This window comes from Haplochromis burtoni, unplaced genomic scaffold, assembly GCF_018398535.1.
Source record: "Haplochromis burtoni strain Fernald_Lab_line unplaced genomic scaffold, NCSU_Asbu1 Contig_64, whole genome shotgun sequence".
Taxonomy (NCBI): Eukaryota; Metazoa; Chordata; class Actinopteri; order Cichliformes; family Cichlidae; genus Haplochromis; species Haplochromis burtoni.
Window position 1 is genome coordinate 657066 of NW_024582425.1, and position 13544 is coordinate 670609.

The window sequence follows — 13544 nt, forward strand, 5'->3', positions numbered from 1 at the left end:
AGTTTTTTTCTGTGAGCCTGTCTGCTGCATAGAGCAGACTGGAGGATCTGTGTCTGTCAGACACCACATGTAACAAAAATGAACAAGCCGTTTCCTCGTTTCATATACTGATGTAATCACAACGATTTTAGCAAAGCGTGTTCATTTCTGTTACATAGAAGAAAGAGGAATTTAGTGATTTTGGCTCATGAGAAGTCCATAAGAAATAACTTGGAGATAGATATCTATCCATCTATCTATCCATCTATCCATCCATCCATCCATCCATCCATCCATCCATCCAGTTTAAGTTTTGTAAATATTCGCTATAGTGAGAGGTCTTATTTTATTCTTGCTTTATTTTGCAAATTTATTTGAGAATCAGGTCATTCAATTAAGATACATTCCATGTTGGCTGTAAAGAGTTGGACGGATACTTAATTTTATTCTTTTAATTTTTATTCTATTTTTCGGTTTTATTTCTTAAGATTGGTGAACTACCTTTTTTTTTTTTTTAAATAATAATTTGGCCTACCTAGTTAGTTTTGTTAATATTGGCAATTGTTATAATTAATAAAGGCCATCCAATTAAGGTAAATGTCATGTTTTAGTTGCTATAATCTGATGAGGAAGATTTTATTTCAATTTTGGTGGTTTTATTCCTCAGTGTTTCCCCCTTAGGGATTGCCACCTTAACGTGGTCAGGGGGTTTGCATGCCTCGGTGACCCTAAGAGCTAGACCAGCAGAAGCTTAGCGTTCAGGTGGGATACTGGTCATTGGTCAGGTCTTAGGGAAGAAGTGCAATCCAATTACATGACAAAAATTGTTATCCAGACCCAGATCCAACCCACCACACCCCACCACTTTCCTGCCTCCGTTGCCACCATTTGCCCCCTTTACATTTCTGTCTGGCCCCTCATATATGCCTGTCTAGAAGCGGCCCAGTTGAGAACTGTCCAACTGACTGAATAAAATGTTTTTCTGTGATTCCAAGTTGAGCTACAGGGCCCGGCCTCCACACCATTCACAGGTTTCCTGTTGGAGGCTATAGAAGTGGGAAGTGAGACTCCTGTGGGTTCCTTTGCCACACCAGCAGGGGCTGCTAAAGTCCTCACCTGCAGCCAAAGACCTGTGAGTTTCCTTTCATGTTAATGTGAGCATCATGCATGATCATATGTTATACCTTAAGTCTACTGAAGGGCATATCAATCAATGAAGTAAAATGAAAACATTTAATGTATTCAGTATATTACTGAAAAAGACAGTCTGGTTTTTTTCTGACGCAAATACTAAAGAAAACAATGTGAACATGTGCAATAGAGCAAATCTTAGACCTACCTATACAAAGTTAATACATAGTTTTAGTGACAAGCTGCAAGGTGCATAATTAAAATTATATTGCAATATTGTTTCACAGCACATCATTTGATTTGCTTTCCTTTGGTAACTTTAACTATGTATAACAGTGACTGAAACAGTATAAACATGTCAAATAACGAAAACGGATGATATACAGTACATTCAAACAACATAATAATGTCATAGTCTCTCATGTTTTTGTGTCCAGAGCTCAGCTGTGTCCCACACATCAGGCTTTAATAGCAGCTACATTCAGGTGACATGGAGATCAGAACCATCAGGAGACATCAAAGCTGTTCAGTTCCGGTAAAGTTCATTCATTCTAGCAAAGCACTTTGACTAAGTGTTTATACCCCAGTTCACACTGGTTTTGGTGTCGCTGCAGTGCATCCTTTGTGCAGAATTCTACAACATTTTGGGTTAATGTGATGAGCCCTGTCCTGACCTTCACTAATGGCAGAGCTGCTAGATCTGCAGGTGCCCTCACTGGGAATGGCAGTACAGACCCTGCACCACTTGTTGTAAGTAACAATGTCTGTTTTGAACACAATATGAAATTCACTACCAAACAAGCTGGTTGAATCATTGGCCAGTTTAACTGATTTGAAAGTATCCGTTGGTTTTGAGGCTGATGGCAGTCTACCATCTTTTATATTCTGTGGCACATCTTATACTGGGGCTGACTGTGGATCAGGAGATGGGTGTACACTGCTCTATCTAGCACAGACACACTAAATGGAAAGCAATAAATATTCTGGCTTTGATGGACAAATATAAAAGATGAAAAAGTCAGTCTAGCAACACTGCTGTTTATGTAGTTTATGCGTAAACCTGAATTTTTAGAAATCTGCATCACGTTTGTCATACACTCTTGAATTTCTAGAGCTTTTCTTGAGAGCCCAGAGTTAGCATGGCCCATTGAGCTAGGGCGCTTTCATACAATAGGTGTTTTCTCAAAATCAGAATTTTCTTTTTTGTTTAAGATTTGACTGTTTTTGTTAACTCTTAATATCTATCACGTTAGTGTTTGGTTTTCTCTCAACTGTGAGAGAGATTTTTCAAGCGAAGTCTCACACATGCATTTTGGTCTTGCACAAAATTTCCCAATTGGGAAAATAGGCAAAAACCTCAGAGGTTGATGTTAGGGCCAACATAGTGGTTAACGGTTAGTACTGTCATTGACACAGGAACTCTGCGTGTTCTAACTGTGCCTCTGTGGATGATATACTTGTTAGATTAGTTGGTGATTGTAAACAGTATGGATGTACTTATGTACTCAAGCCATTTATACCTAGTTTCTAAATAGCTTGTTAGCAGAACTATAGAACAGTAATGTGCAGTACTGAGCTTGGCTTAATGTTAATATATATGCAAACTGAGAAAAGAAAATGCTAAATGGTATATTCAAGTACAACATGATGATGTCATGGTTTATTTCTCTCTCTTCCTCTGTGTATGTCCAGAAATCAGCTGCATCCATCTCTAGCGCTAACTGTGGCGTCACCAAAGTGTGCTTCAGTCAGCCTTCAAACTGTGACCCAGCAGTCAGTGCTAGCTGTTATTTCATGTCAGCCATGATGTTAGCCGGTGGTACAGCTGTCCAGTATGAGATGACTGGTCCTTATGAAGGCTACATCGCTTTTGGATTCTCTGATGATCAGAAGATGGTAGCGTAATGAAAATGTTCTTGATTCTATGACTGTTACATTTTTTAAGAGATAACAATAGTAAGGCTCTTGGCATACTTGTACATGAGCAGCACCTGTGGGTGAACAGCTGCTGTTACAACTTCAGTTTGTTTTTGAAAGTTCACAACTTTTTGAAAACATCTGGTTGCCTTGTTTTCCCAAACAATATCAACAAGTTTGGATTTTTTCCCCCCACAAGAATTAATCATTAAATAATAAGCATGCTAATTCCTTACTATATTTGTCTTTCCTCAGGGAAACGATGATATTTATGTTTGTGGAATGAACAGTAATGGACAAGTTGGTGTGCAACATATGTATTCAACAGGACGAACAACTCCACAAGTTGTTGCTCTGGTACTGAAGTTTTTCTGATATCAGTGATTTATATAAGGCTAGAATGTTTAGATATAATGCTTTGTTTCTGCTCTTAAAAATTGTGAAATTTCTTATGTGTCCTACAGGGGAACGTTTATAATATAACAACGTCATTGCAGAACAATGTCATCAGTTGTTCCTTCACTACTACGGAGATAATTTCTATACAGGGGACTTCAGGTTTCAGCCAATCCTACTACTTCATGTTTGTCTGCGGACCCAGCAGCAATGGTAACTACATGTGCCAGACTGTTTCTTACACCACAGCAGTGTAGTTTATCTAACTTAACCAATCATATCAATAAATTGAAGATAGCATGCAATGAAGAAGACTATGGACTTCACAATATACTTAGAGAAAATAACACATATGTCTCAAGACATGCATGCAGGTGATTGGATGAAAAAGAGTGTCCAAACTCTTCATGTCAAGGCTACATGGTGGTGAGGGTTTGTCGCCAATAAGAAAGATCTGTTCCATCACTCTTAAAATTTAGGCGATTATTTAAATGTGCAATCTTTAAGCACTTCACTCTGAAAAAACGTACTAATAACAAAATTATACTCAAGTAAATACTTTTATTTTGAACAGTTAAGCAGGGCCTTTGATTGTACTTCCTTTTCCAATCGTGTGAACATTTTAAAAGAAGTCACATGTTTAACAACCCTGGTCAGTTTATGAAAAAAAATATAAAAGAATATTTTTCATGTCTATGTTAAAGTTTCTTTCTAAAGTGTTTTTCTTTTGTAAAACAACAAAAAAATTTAATAAAAATAAAAATATCATAAAGGAATCATACACCAGCATGTATCTAAATTTTCGATTACAGATTCAAACTTACTCAGCCATTGTTGTTGTTGTTGTTGTTGTTGCCATGGTTGTTGATCAATGGTCATGAGAATTTGCAGAATTATGATTAAGGCACTGACCTCCCAGCCCATTGTTCCTTCAGTGGGCTGGTTTCAGTCATTATGCAAATGTGCTGTTTATAAGATTGCGGAAACCTGCAGTCAGCTGAGACTGAAGAAGACACCTGGATGATGACGAAACGTTTCTCCCTCAAAACACTACGTCCAGATGAACAGAATCAACTTTTGGAAATACTCAGCCATTAGCATTAAAATAATGTGTTTCATGCTTTGGCCATGTAATCACTTTCATCACCTTTCAATACTTCACTTATGGATGTGTTTTTTTCAGTAACTGCAGCAAATTTTTCGTCTCGACTGAGAGAGCAGATGGTTATTTTCCTTCATTCGTCCTGGCCGTGTTACTCTTTTTTTGATTCAGCTTATTCTGTGTACACACACATAGCTATACATATACAAACAGTTGTGTATAAGCTTTGCGATATCTTTCCTACAGGACAAATCCAATTCCATAAGCACGACTTCGTCAGCACTACTAAGATGGACATTTCTACCCCTGTTGTCAGTGAAAGGGGATTTCCTGATATCATCAAAGCTCATGGTAAGATCCTGCACAGAGAGGTCTCTGTGTGAAAGAGTCACTATGTAAAGTCCTTTCTCATTTACTTTGGCCAACCAGTTGACAGTTAGTACACTGTGTTAACCGGTGAATAGTCGAGGATACATGCTACTGGGAACATGGGAAGACATTGAATTTTTTCTTCCATTAAGATTAAACTATTTTATCTATAATACCAAGTAGACTTACATTTCTGTTGCATTTCACAGCGTTTAATGACTAGACTACATTAGATTAGATGAAACTTTATTAATTCCTTGGATTGGTTCCGCCGGGAAATTCAGTTTAATCCCTTGACGTGACAAAATAGACCAAAAACGTGGATTGGGTTTTACAAGTTAGATGCATATTTCTTGGCAGTAACTCTTGCCTCTTTCATGACACAGTGACTTATCATCATGCAAAACAATCATTTGTAACATATTGTACGAATGTACACCATCAAAATCGATTGTTTGTATACAGTTTGAAAGCTATAAAAATATTTCTGTGTTGTACTCCTAATGGCTTGCCTCGGTTGGTTTAATTCTTTTCATAGTAAACCGATATATAGACTAAAGACATGTTGGGACCAGGGAAAGAAATTCATCTTAACTCATAAAACAAAGAGAAGTGGAGAGAACTCCAAAACTAAACTGTTTTTCAGGGTCACTGATGCTGATTGCCTGGATGACCACGGGAACACTGGGAATGATGGTTGCCCGATATCTGAAAAAAATGGCCAAGGGAACAACAATGTGCAACAAAGATCTCTGGTTTGTGGTGAGTCATCATAGAAAAAAAAACATACTAAGAAAATATTAAGTATTATATGTCAGATATGTTAGACTTTTAAGACAGTTGGTCCAAGCTTAATCTTATTTGGGAACTGTTGATTTTGTATATGTTTGGCTGGCTTAATATCATGTTGTATTCTTTATGTTCCTCCAGGTCCATGTTGGAGTAATGCTTCTGACGGTAGCAGCCACAATCATTGCTTTCATCCTCATTTTCGCTCATACTCGGGACTGGTCTGGGGTTGGTACACTAACTCTGCTAGTATCAGAATTATTACAGTTTTATATTTTTTTAATTACAGATCAATCGAACAACAAAACTGGCTTTACCTATGTAACACACTATTATTTGCCAGTAGGCTAAATAACGATTTTTATGATATGAACTTGGTCCTAGTGTCGAAGTTCATAAAGGTTTTGGTTGGAATTACTGAATACAAATTATTGTTTATTTGATACATGAATCAAAATATCCTTCAGATTTTATTGCACCACATTTGAGTCTCCTTTAATACCAGCTTTAAAATGTTCTGCAATTAGTAAATCTACGGACAAGATACTGAGCCTTGAGATGCACCGTGTGTGTGTGTATGTGTGTGTGTTTGTGAATGTTACAAAAGCACTTAGGCATAGATAAAAGTGCAAAATTAAGTGTATAAGTCATGAGACCAGTTTTCCCGTGCTTCACTCACGTCAATTTGAAGAGGAGAAAGAACTTTACGGGACTCCGATGTGAAAAGATGTAACAAAAAATTTATTCTACAGTTTGCATCTTACAGGAGTGGTCAGGTTTAACTTATCCTCAACAAAATAACCTACTACGGTAGGAAAACCATGTGGCTCTGTTCTACCCCGCTGCTGTATAGCTTATGCCGTGTTAACTCTTTTTCTCTCTCCCCCCCTCCCGCACCGCATGCGCTAATTTGCATACATCCGTCATGCCCGGATTTTACTATAAACACGAGTCTTTAAGGCACATGTATTCATGGTGCTACGTAACCAAACCAATACAGCAATAAAATAATTCTAGTTCCACCATAAACATGCATTTACTTCTTAAATTATTAATTACACAACCACGCTTAACAACAGCGAAATATAAATACTAAAACATATGAACTATCTTAACTTGGCTCCCACATTAAGTGTGTTTGTGCATGGATAACCAACGGTAGTACTAGGAAATGCTCAACCCAAGGATATATATGACTGGCTATTAGGATTGATAAAGTCCAAAATAGAACTATTTTTGTGTACCCTCAGGATCTATTCAATTCATTTCAACTTTATTTATATAGCGCCAAATCACAACAACAGTCACCTTAAGGCGCTTTATATTGTACAGTAGATCCTACAATAATAGATACAGAGAAAAACCGAACAATCATATCTCAGAATCTTGCTTGTGGAGTCTATCGGAAGCACTTTCCTTAGCAATGCTGTTGGATACCTCGATACTTTGTAAGCTAACTAAGTTCGGTTATGGAGTTAAAATTTCCAAGGACCTTATTGTTGATCTTTATTTCAGGCATGCTTGCTGTTGACTACAGAACAGTAATCAGGGTCGAGGAAGTCATGAAAAAGTGATCTAGTGACTTTTGTCTTTGCCTTTAGGCGCTGAGCATTAATTTTACCTCCACCTGTCTTGTGTGTGATCTGGATGGCAGTATTTAAGTCTTTGAAAGCAGAGAGAAGCAACATCTAAAACGGAAGCTGAAGAGTATTGGAGCATCCTTGCTTGACTTGAGTGATGGGAAACTCATCATCATCTCAGCCAATGACCAGTCTTGTGTTTACACCATCATGAAAGAATCTGATTACTTTTTACATCTTGGGAGGGATTCCTGTTCAGAAAATAGCGTCATACCCAAGATTGTGGGCATGACGCTAATGTTGAACACCTTAACAAAGAGGTTTTACAGATGCATATTGTGTTTCTTACATTTCTTTTGGATCTATCTTGCGGCGAGCATTATGTCAACGGTGCCTCTGCTCTGGGGGAAACTGCACTGGCTTTCTGGTAGTGTCCCTTCTGAAGATAGGTATTCAACCTTTTTAAAATCACCTTATAGAGGATCTTGCCTGCTTAATAGTTGACACAACAGGACTCTTCACCTTTGCCTTTGTGCAGCTGCACTATTCTGGCATCTTTCAGATCTTGGGGTAAATAGTCATCCTCACACCACATAAAAGGAAGTGAGTAGGAAGGTGCTTTATAAGTACTGATCCATTTACCGTTTAAGACCCACAGACTTGTGTCCTCTGAGTTATCATGCAGTTTGTCACTGTGTTTTTAATTTCATTAAAAAAGTTGCTTATCATTAAAAACTCCTTTGCAACCAGAGATAATTACACCTTACAGTAATTTAAGCGATGTAAATTAAACATTAAACAATACTATACAACACAGATCAAAAGCACAGCCAACATACTGGAAGATATTATTAAGTAACTCTTCTTAATAGTAATGGTAATTATTAAAAACAGCATCTCTATAAAATCAAAGTATCATTTTAATTTTTTATTTGTCTTGACATTCTTTAAACACTCTCTGTAGTTACGTGTTTCCACTGTCAGACTGATATTTACATCATCATGATTACCAGTGTTAATGCTGTTGGTTTCCAGGGAGCACATCCAGTGTTGGGTTGTCTGGTTATGATCCTCTCCTTCTTCCAGCCTATAGTGGCTATGCTGCGCTGCGGACCACAACATCACCTGTATGTATCAATCTGTGTGTGCTTCTAATTTAATTTACTATGGCATGACAACACACATTTTAGAGTTCAATGACTGTTTTACACACATTATTGTTTTTTAGTACACTTATTTGACAAATTTTGGAAACACCATCAGCCAAAAGCATGGGGCAGCACCTGCTTAATGACTGCATTCACTGTTCACTCGTTTCAGTGTAGTTGATAACCTCTGATAGCTCTGTTCATATTTCTTCCATAAATATCATTACAATTTCAAATCTTTTCCATCTTTTCTCACTGGCACTTTACTGTTCAGTGTACCAAATGTTTAGTTATTTCACTGAATGGCTGTAGCTTTGGAGGCCATGCTCCATGCTCAGCCCCAGTTAAGTGACTGTGAAGAAGGAGCCACCATCATGGATTGAACACTGAACAGTTCAGCCAATCTCCCAGTGTCACCAATATAACCATCCGCCCAAAATACTAAATAAGCATACATATCCATGGATGAAGTCATTTCTCCAAAGGGAAACAAAACTTTTTTCTCAATGGAAACACTCATATCTCATATCTACAAGACCTTGCAGTACCTTATTATCCTAACAGAACACTTTGCTGTCAGACTGGCTGTTTTTCCTAGAGTTTCAAAAGTAGGTATAGGAGGCTGCTGCTTTCAGCCCCCTCTACCATGAAACCAGCTCTCAGAAACAGCAACCCTCTCTACTTTTAATTTTAAGCCTAAAATTTTCTGTTTTGTTATAGCTTTTACTTGGGGCTTAATCAAGTGACCCAGAACCATCCGCTGGTTATGATGCAATAAGCTTAGGATGCCGGGTGATGCACTGAATCTTCTTCACAGATCTCTTTTCACTGTGTGTTTGTCCACCACCGCTGCTTCTGTCAAGAAAATGATATGTGCTGTCCTTTCTTTCTTACACTGACTTCAGCAGTTTATGTTTTCATATTTATTCTCTTTTGTTTGACAGGCGGTATCTATTCAACACATCACATTTTTTGAATGCAGTGATAATAAAATCTTTAGCCGGTAAGCCTTTGTTTTACTTCATGCTGTTCTGCACTCTTTTATAAATTCTAATTTATTTTCCAAAGCAGACACACCGTCACCCGTGCTGTTGGTCTTAAATATTTGTTTCTTTGTGTTACACAGTGGCAGCCATATTTACAGGCCTGAACTTGATTGACAGCAGTGATGGATGGTTAATGAAAGTCATGGGTGGCTTTCTTGCCTGGGAAGCTCTCTTTTACATCATGTTGGAGGTTCATAATGGGAAATCTAAGGAGAAAGGTAAATCTTTGTTTTTCCTCATTATAAGTAATCATCACTTAGAAAAGTGTATGTAAAGGTTAAAGGTTTTTTCTCCTCCTCATCTCATCATTCTAGTGCAAAAAATCTTTTTTCTCTTTTTTTTTTTCAGAACTTTTCCTGAAAAGTTTTCTAACAAAGTCTAATCAACCTTACTGTTCTATAGTGTAACCCCTCTCAAAACATGCTCCTCTGAGGGACATTCATTCTTTCTAGGAGTATTCCAGATTTGGTTCCTCTCTTAAGTCTTTTCTATTTTAGTTTTCAGTCCAATATTGGCCTCCCTCCCTTACAGTAATGTCTCTTTTTCAGTCATATTTAAAACTACACTTAAAAAGTTTCATTATTTCATGACATGAAAAAGGGAACAGGCCTTTACTTGGCCATTGAACTGTTTGTTAGTCTAGTATAGGCCAAAAGAAACTGGGAGTGTGTATATGGCTAAATGGTTAATGTAATTGTTAATGCATTATTAATATTATTATTATTAATATTATTATTATTAATATTATTAAAAGAAATGTAATCACATATTTTATGATTTTAAACTGTTTAAATCATATGTAAATGAATATGTAAACAAATTTAAAATGAAATGAAAGCTGAAATCAAATAACTTAATCTACCAGTATAAATCAAATAATTAAAAACAAGCCAGAACTAATCTGAAGTAAACTGAAAAATAAGATTCAGATGAGGAAACACTCTGGGGGTTGGTTGTGCCCTTTTTAACTGTTGTTTCTGCTCTGGATTTCAGGCAGTGCTACTGTAGAAGTGGAATCAGAATCGGTAAGTTGAAAGAAATATAAAAGCAATTAACAATTAATCACCATAACACTGCAATGATCTTTTAATTGAATTACATTGTTTTGTTAGGTAAAAATTGATGGTCTGCTGATCGGTCTGTTCTTTCTGGGAAACATTTGCTTTTTGGTGGCACTTTTGGTTGGAATTGGGGTGAAATAAGAGCCCCAAAAGAATTGTCTGAAGAATTGTTTTTTTTCTTTTGGTATTTTATCCAAATACACCTGATGGGATATTGTGCACTGAAAGTTTGGACCCATTGAGATTGTTTTTTCTTTTTTTTTTTAGTGGATGTTTTTGTTCGATATTTTCCTTAAGCTTTCAGTTTCATGGCTAACCTTAAGTTCAGTTACTGAAGTAAATTGGCAATCAGCATCTAACCAAACTCCATTTGGTCAGAACTGATTGTCCATTATAGAGTGCAATGATGTTTTTCCACGAGCATTATAAAATTTTTAGTTGTTGATTTTTAGGAATCCTAGTTCCTGTTAGAGGTAAAGACCTTATATTTGATTCCATGTGAGCTGATTTCTGCTATCCACTGTTTTCTTGTATTTTGTTGTTAAGTCTTTGTTTCCTGTTATGTTGCTTCCTGTTTTATTTTGTGAGTCTCTTGTCTCTTATGTTTTGTCCTTGGTAAGTTTAAGGTGTGCTTCATACACCCATGTGTTTCTAATGCATGTATAGTCTTAGATTCTCTTTGTCATTGTGTTGGCTTACTTACATGTGTTTCTGTGGTTTTCGTTTCTGGACTTTGACATGCTAATAAAAGGTCATTTTATGAGTTTTACCTTAAGCCTGTCTCTGACTGCTGTATTTAAGTCCTGTGTCTTCCTCAGCCTTTGATAAATATAAAGTAAAGTAATGAATTTTTCTGTAGGCAAGCCAATTTAGCTACCTAACCCCCCCAAAAAAGGCATTTGATTAAAAAACAAAACAAAGTTATTTTACACAATGTGAAAGCTCAGGACCCTGAGCACAACAAAGGTTTGTTTTAAAAAAGGTTGGACATCAAAATGTTATGAAAAAAGACCAACGTACTGCTAGAAAAAGAATAAAATGAGTGGGAGACAAAGAGCATGTCATCTGTCAAGATGCTTATTTACCATTCGTGGTGCCAAGAATTTAAATTATAGGTGATGACAGTCAGCAATTTCATTTTTAATAAAAGATGAGATGAAACCTGAAATATTTTTAAATTAAAAGATTAAAGCCTTCCCTTTAATTTTCAATTTTGTTTTCATTTTTTTCAATTAACGGTAAGTAATTTGTGGTTTTCCTTTTCTTTATGAATGGAATTGACCTTTTAAAAAAATGATGATGATAATAATAATAGTTATTATTATTATTACTACAACAGTGCGGGATAATAATTATTTTATCCCCAAGCAAAGCATCACTTATTGTTTGGTGGAGAAACCTTTGATGGGTATGTACATGGTAAGCTTCTTAGTTTTATCTTTATATTAATATAATTGTTGTTGTTTTCATAACTGTAACGGGTTTGAAAAACGAATGGAAATTGTTATGAAATCCTCGAAATATTGGTTTCACTTTCATATGTTGAATAACATTCACCATAAAGTCATATTTACTATTGTTCATAATGAATCTGTAAATAATGTCCTTTTTAATGATGGCTTCAATAGGAGAAGCCAGTCATGTACCTTATAGGTTCTACATACATACATTTGAAAAATAAGTGAGCAGAAGTTTCAGTCTGTTCAAAAAAGTCACTGCGAGGATACGTGCCAATTAAAAATTTCAAGTGCATTTCTTTGGCTTTAGAAGTCATGAGGAAATGTAGTTATTTTGTACATATACCTGTTCAGAGATCTTTGGATCTAATTAAATTACTCTGTCTCCCATGATGTTTAATGTGCATTTATCAAAATGCCTTTGATTAAGCATAAAAGAGATTCAGTTTGATGCAAAGTGATTGCTTAATTTGGCCTACGTTATCTAAACTGTAGCAGTCCTTGTCACAGTCTTTGCTAGTGTGCTAATTTCCACACAATGCATTTTGAGCAAACAAAAGACAATGCTGTTTCTGAAACAAGTGAAAAACGTAGCTTTTATTCAAATACATTCTCTAACTTTTATCAAAGTAGGATTCTTTAGTTACATTCATGCCGCTGTATAATAATAGTCTTGAAATTTAATATTGTTAACAAGAATATAATTTTACCCTTTCCACATGATCACGTAGCAGCCAAACATGTAAAAATAAATATATTTCTTGGCCCTTAGAGGGCACCCACATGTCAGCTAGTCTGCTCAAATGAAACTTCAGTGTATAACTATGACTGGGCAATAGATATCCTTTTTACTGGAGAACTCTATATGCTGAGGTAACCCTTTTGTGTGTGTGTTACGCCTGTCGATGCGTTGTGTTCTGACATATAAATAAGAGGGAGGAGACAGCACTGGATCTCTGGGCTCTTTACTGTAAGTCGCTGCAACATCTGCAATAAATTGAAATACAGAGCTGTGAGCTGTGTGTGTTGCGCGCCTGCTAGATCACCTCTCCTCTGACCATGCTGAAAGAGCTGTGACCAGGGCACACATGCATGCGCCTACGTCATCACGGCATAGAGGATCGCACTGGCCACAACAGACTCATAGAAAATCCTTAGCATTGTCCAGCAGATGTTGAAGAACCTCAGTCGCCTCAAAAATAGAGACAACTCTGGCCCTTCCTGTAAAATGCTGTGGTGTTTTTAGCCCAGTCCAGTTTATTGTCAATGTGTACTCCAAGGTATTTATAGTCCTCCACAATGTCAACATTGAGCCCCTGGATTGAAACAGAGGTCAAGTGTTTCCTGGTCTTCCTGAAATCCACAACCAATTTCTTGGTCTTTGCCATGTTAAGCTGCGGATGATTCTTCTCACACCACGTAACAAAGGAGTCGACCACAACCCAGTACGGTTTCATCATCCCTGATGATGCATCCAACCACCGCAGAGCCATCAAAACTTCTGAAGATGCAGGTCTCTGTGCAGTGGCTGAACTCTGGTGTAGAGGGTGAAGAGGAAGGGGGAGAGGA

The 13544-nt window shown here is 36.9% G+C and overlaps 1 protein-coding gene across 1 annotated transcript in view; it reads left to right on the forward strand.

The window, feature by feature from the left end:
* Positions 1-11643, forward strand: part of zgc:163022 (putative ferric-chelate reductase 1) — a 15878-nt gene extending 4235 nt beyond the window's left edge. Inside the window, exons 2-15 of the mRNA XM_005923668.2 lie at positions 975-1111; positions 1548-1645; positions 1725-1860; positions 2803-3006; positions 3283-3384; positions 3492-3636; positions 4772-4876; positions 5541-5656; positions 5825-5911; positions 8299-8390; positions 9356-9414; positions 9538-9675; positions 10451-10482; positions 10570-11643. Coding sequence (XP_005923730.1) covers positions 975-1111; positions 1548-1645; positions 1725-1860; positions 2803-3006; positions 3283-3384; positions 3492-3636; positions 4772-4876; positions 5541-5656; positions 5825-5911; positions 8299-8390; positions 9356-9414; positions 9538-9675; positions 10451-10482; positions 10570-10659 — 1541 coding nt within the window. The 3' untranslated portion in view covers positions 10660-11643. The remainder of the gene's footprint in view (positions 1-974; positions 1112-1547; positions 1646-1724; positions 1861-2802; positions 3007-3282; positions 3385-3491; positions 3637-4771; positions 4877-5540; positions 5657-5824; positions 5912-8298; positions 8391-9355; positions 9415-9537; positions 9676-10450; positions 10483-10569) is intronic.
* The last annotated feature ends 1901 nt before the right edge of the window (positions 11644-13544 follow it).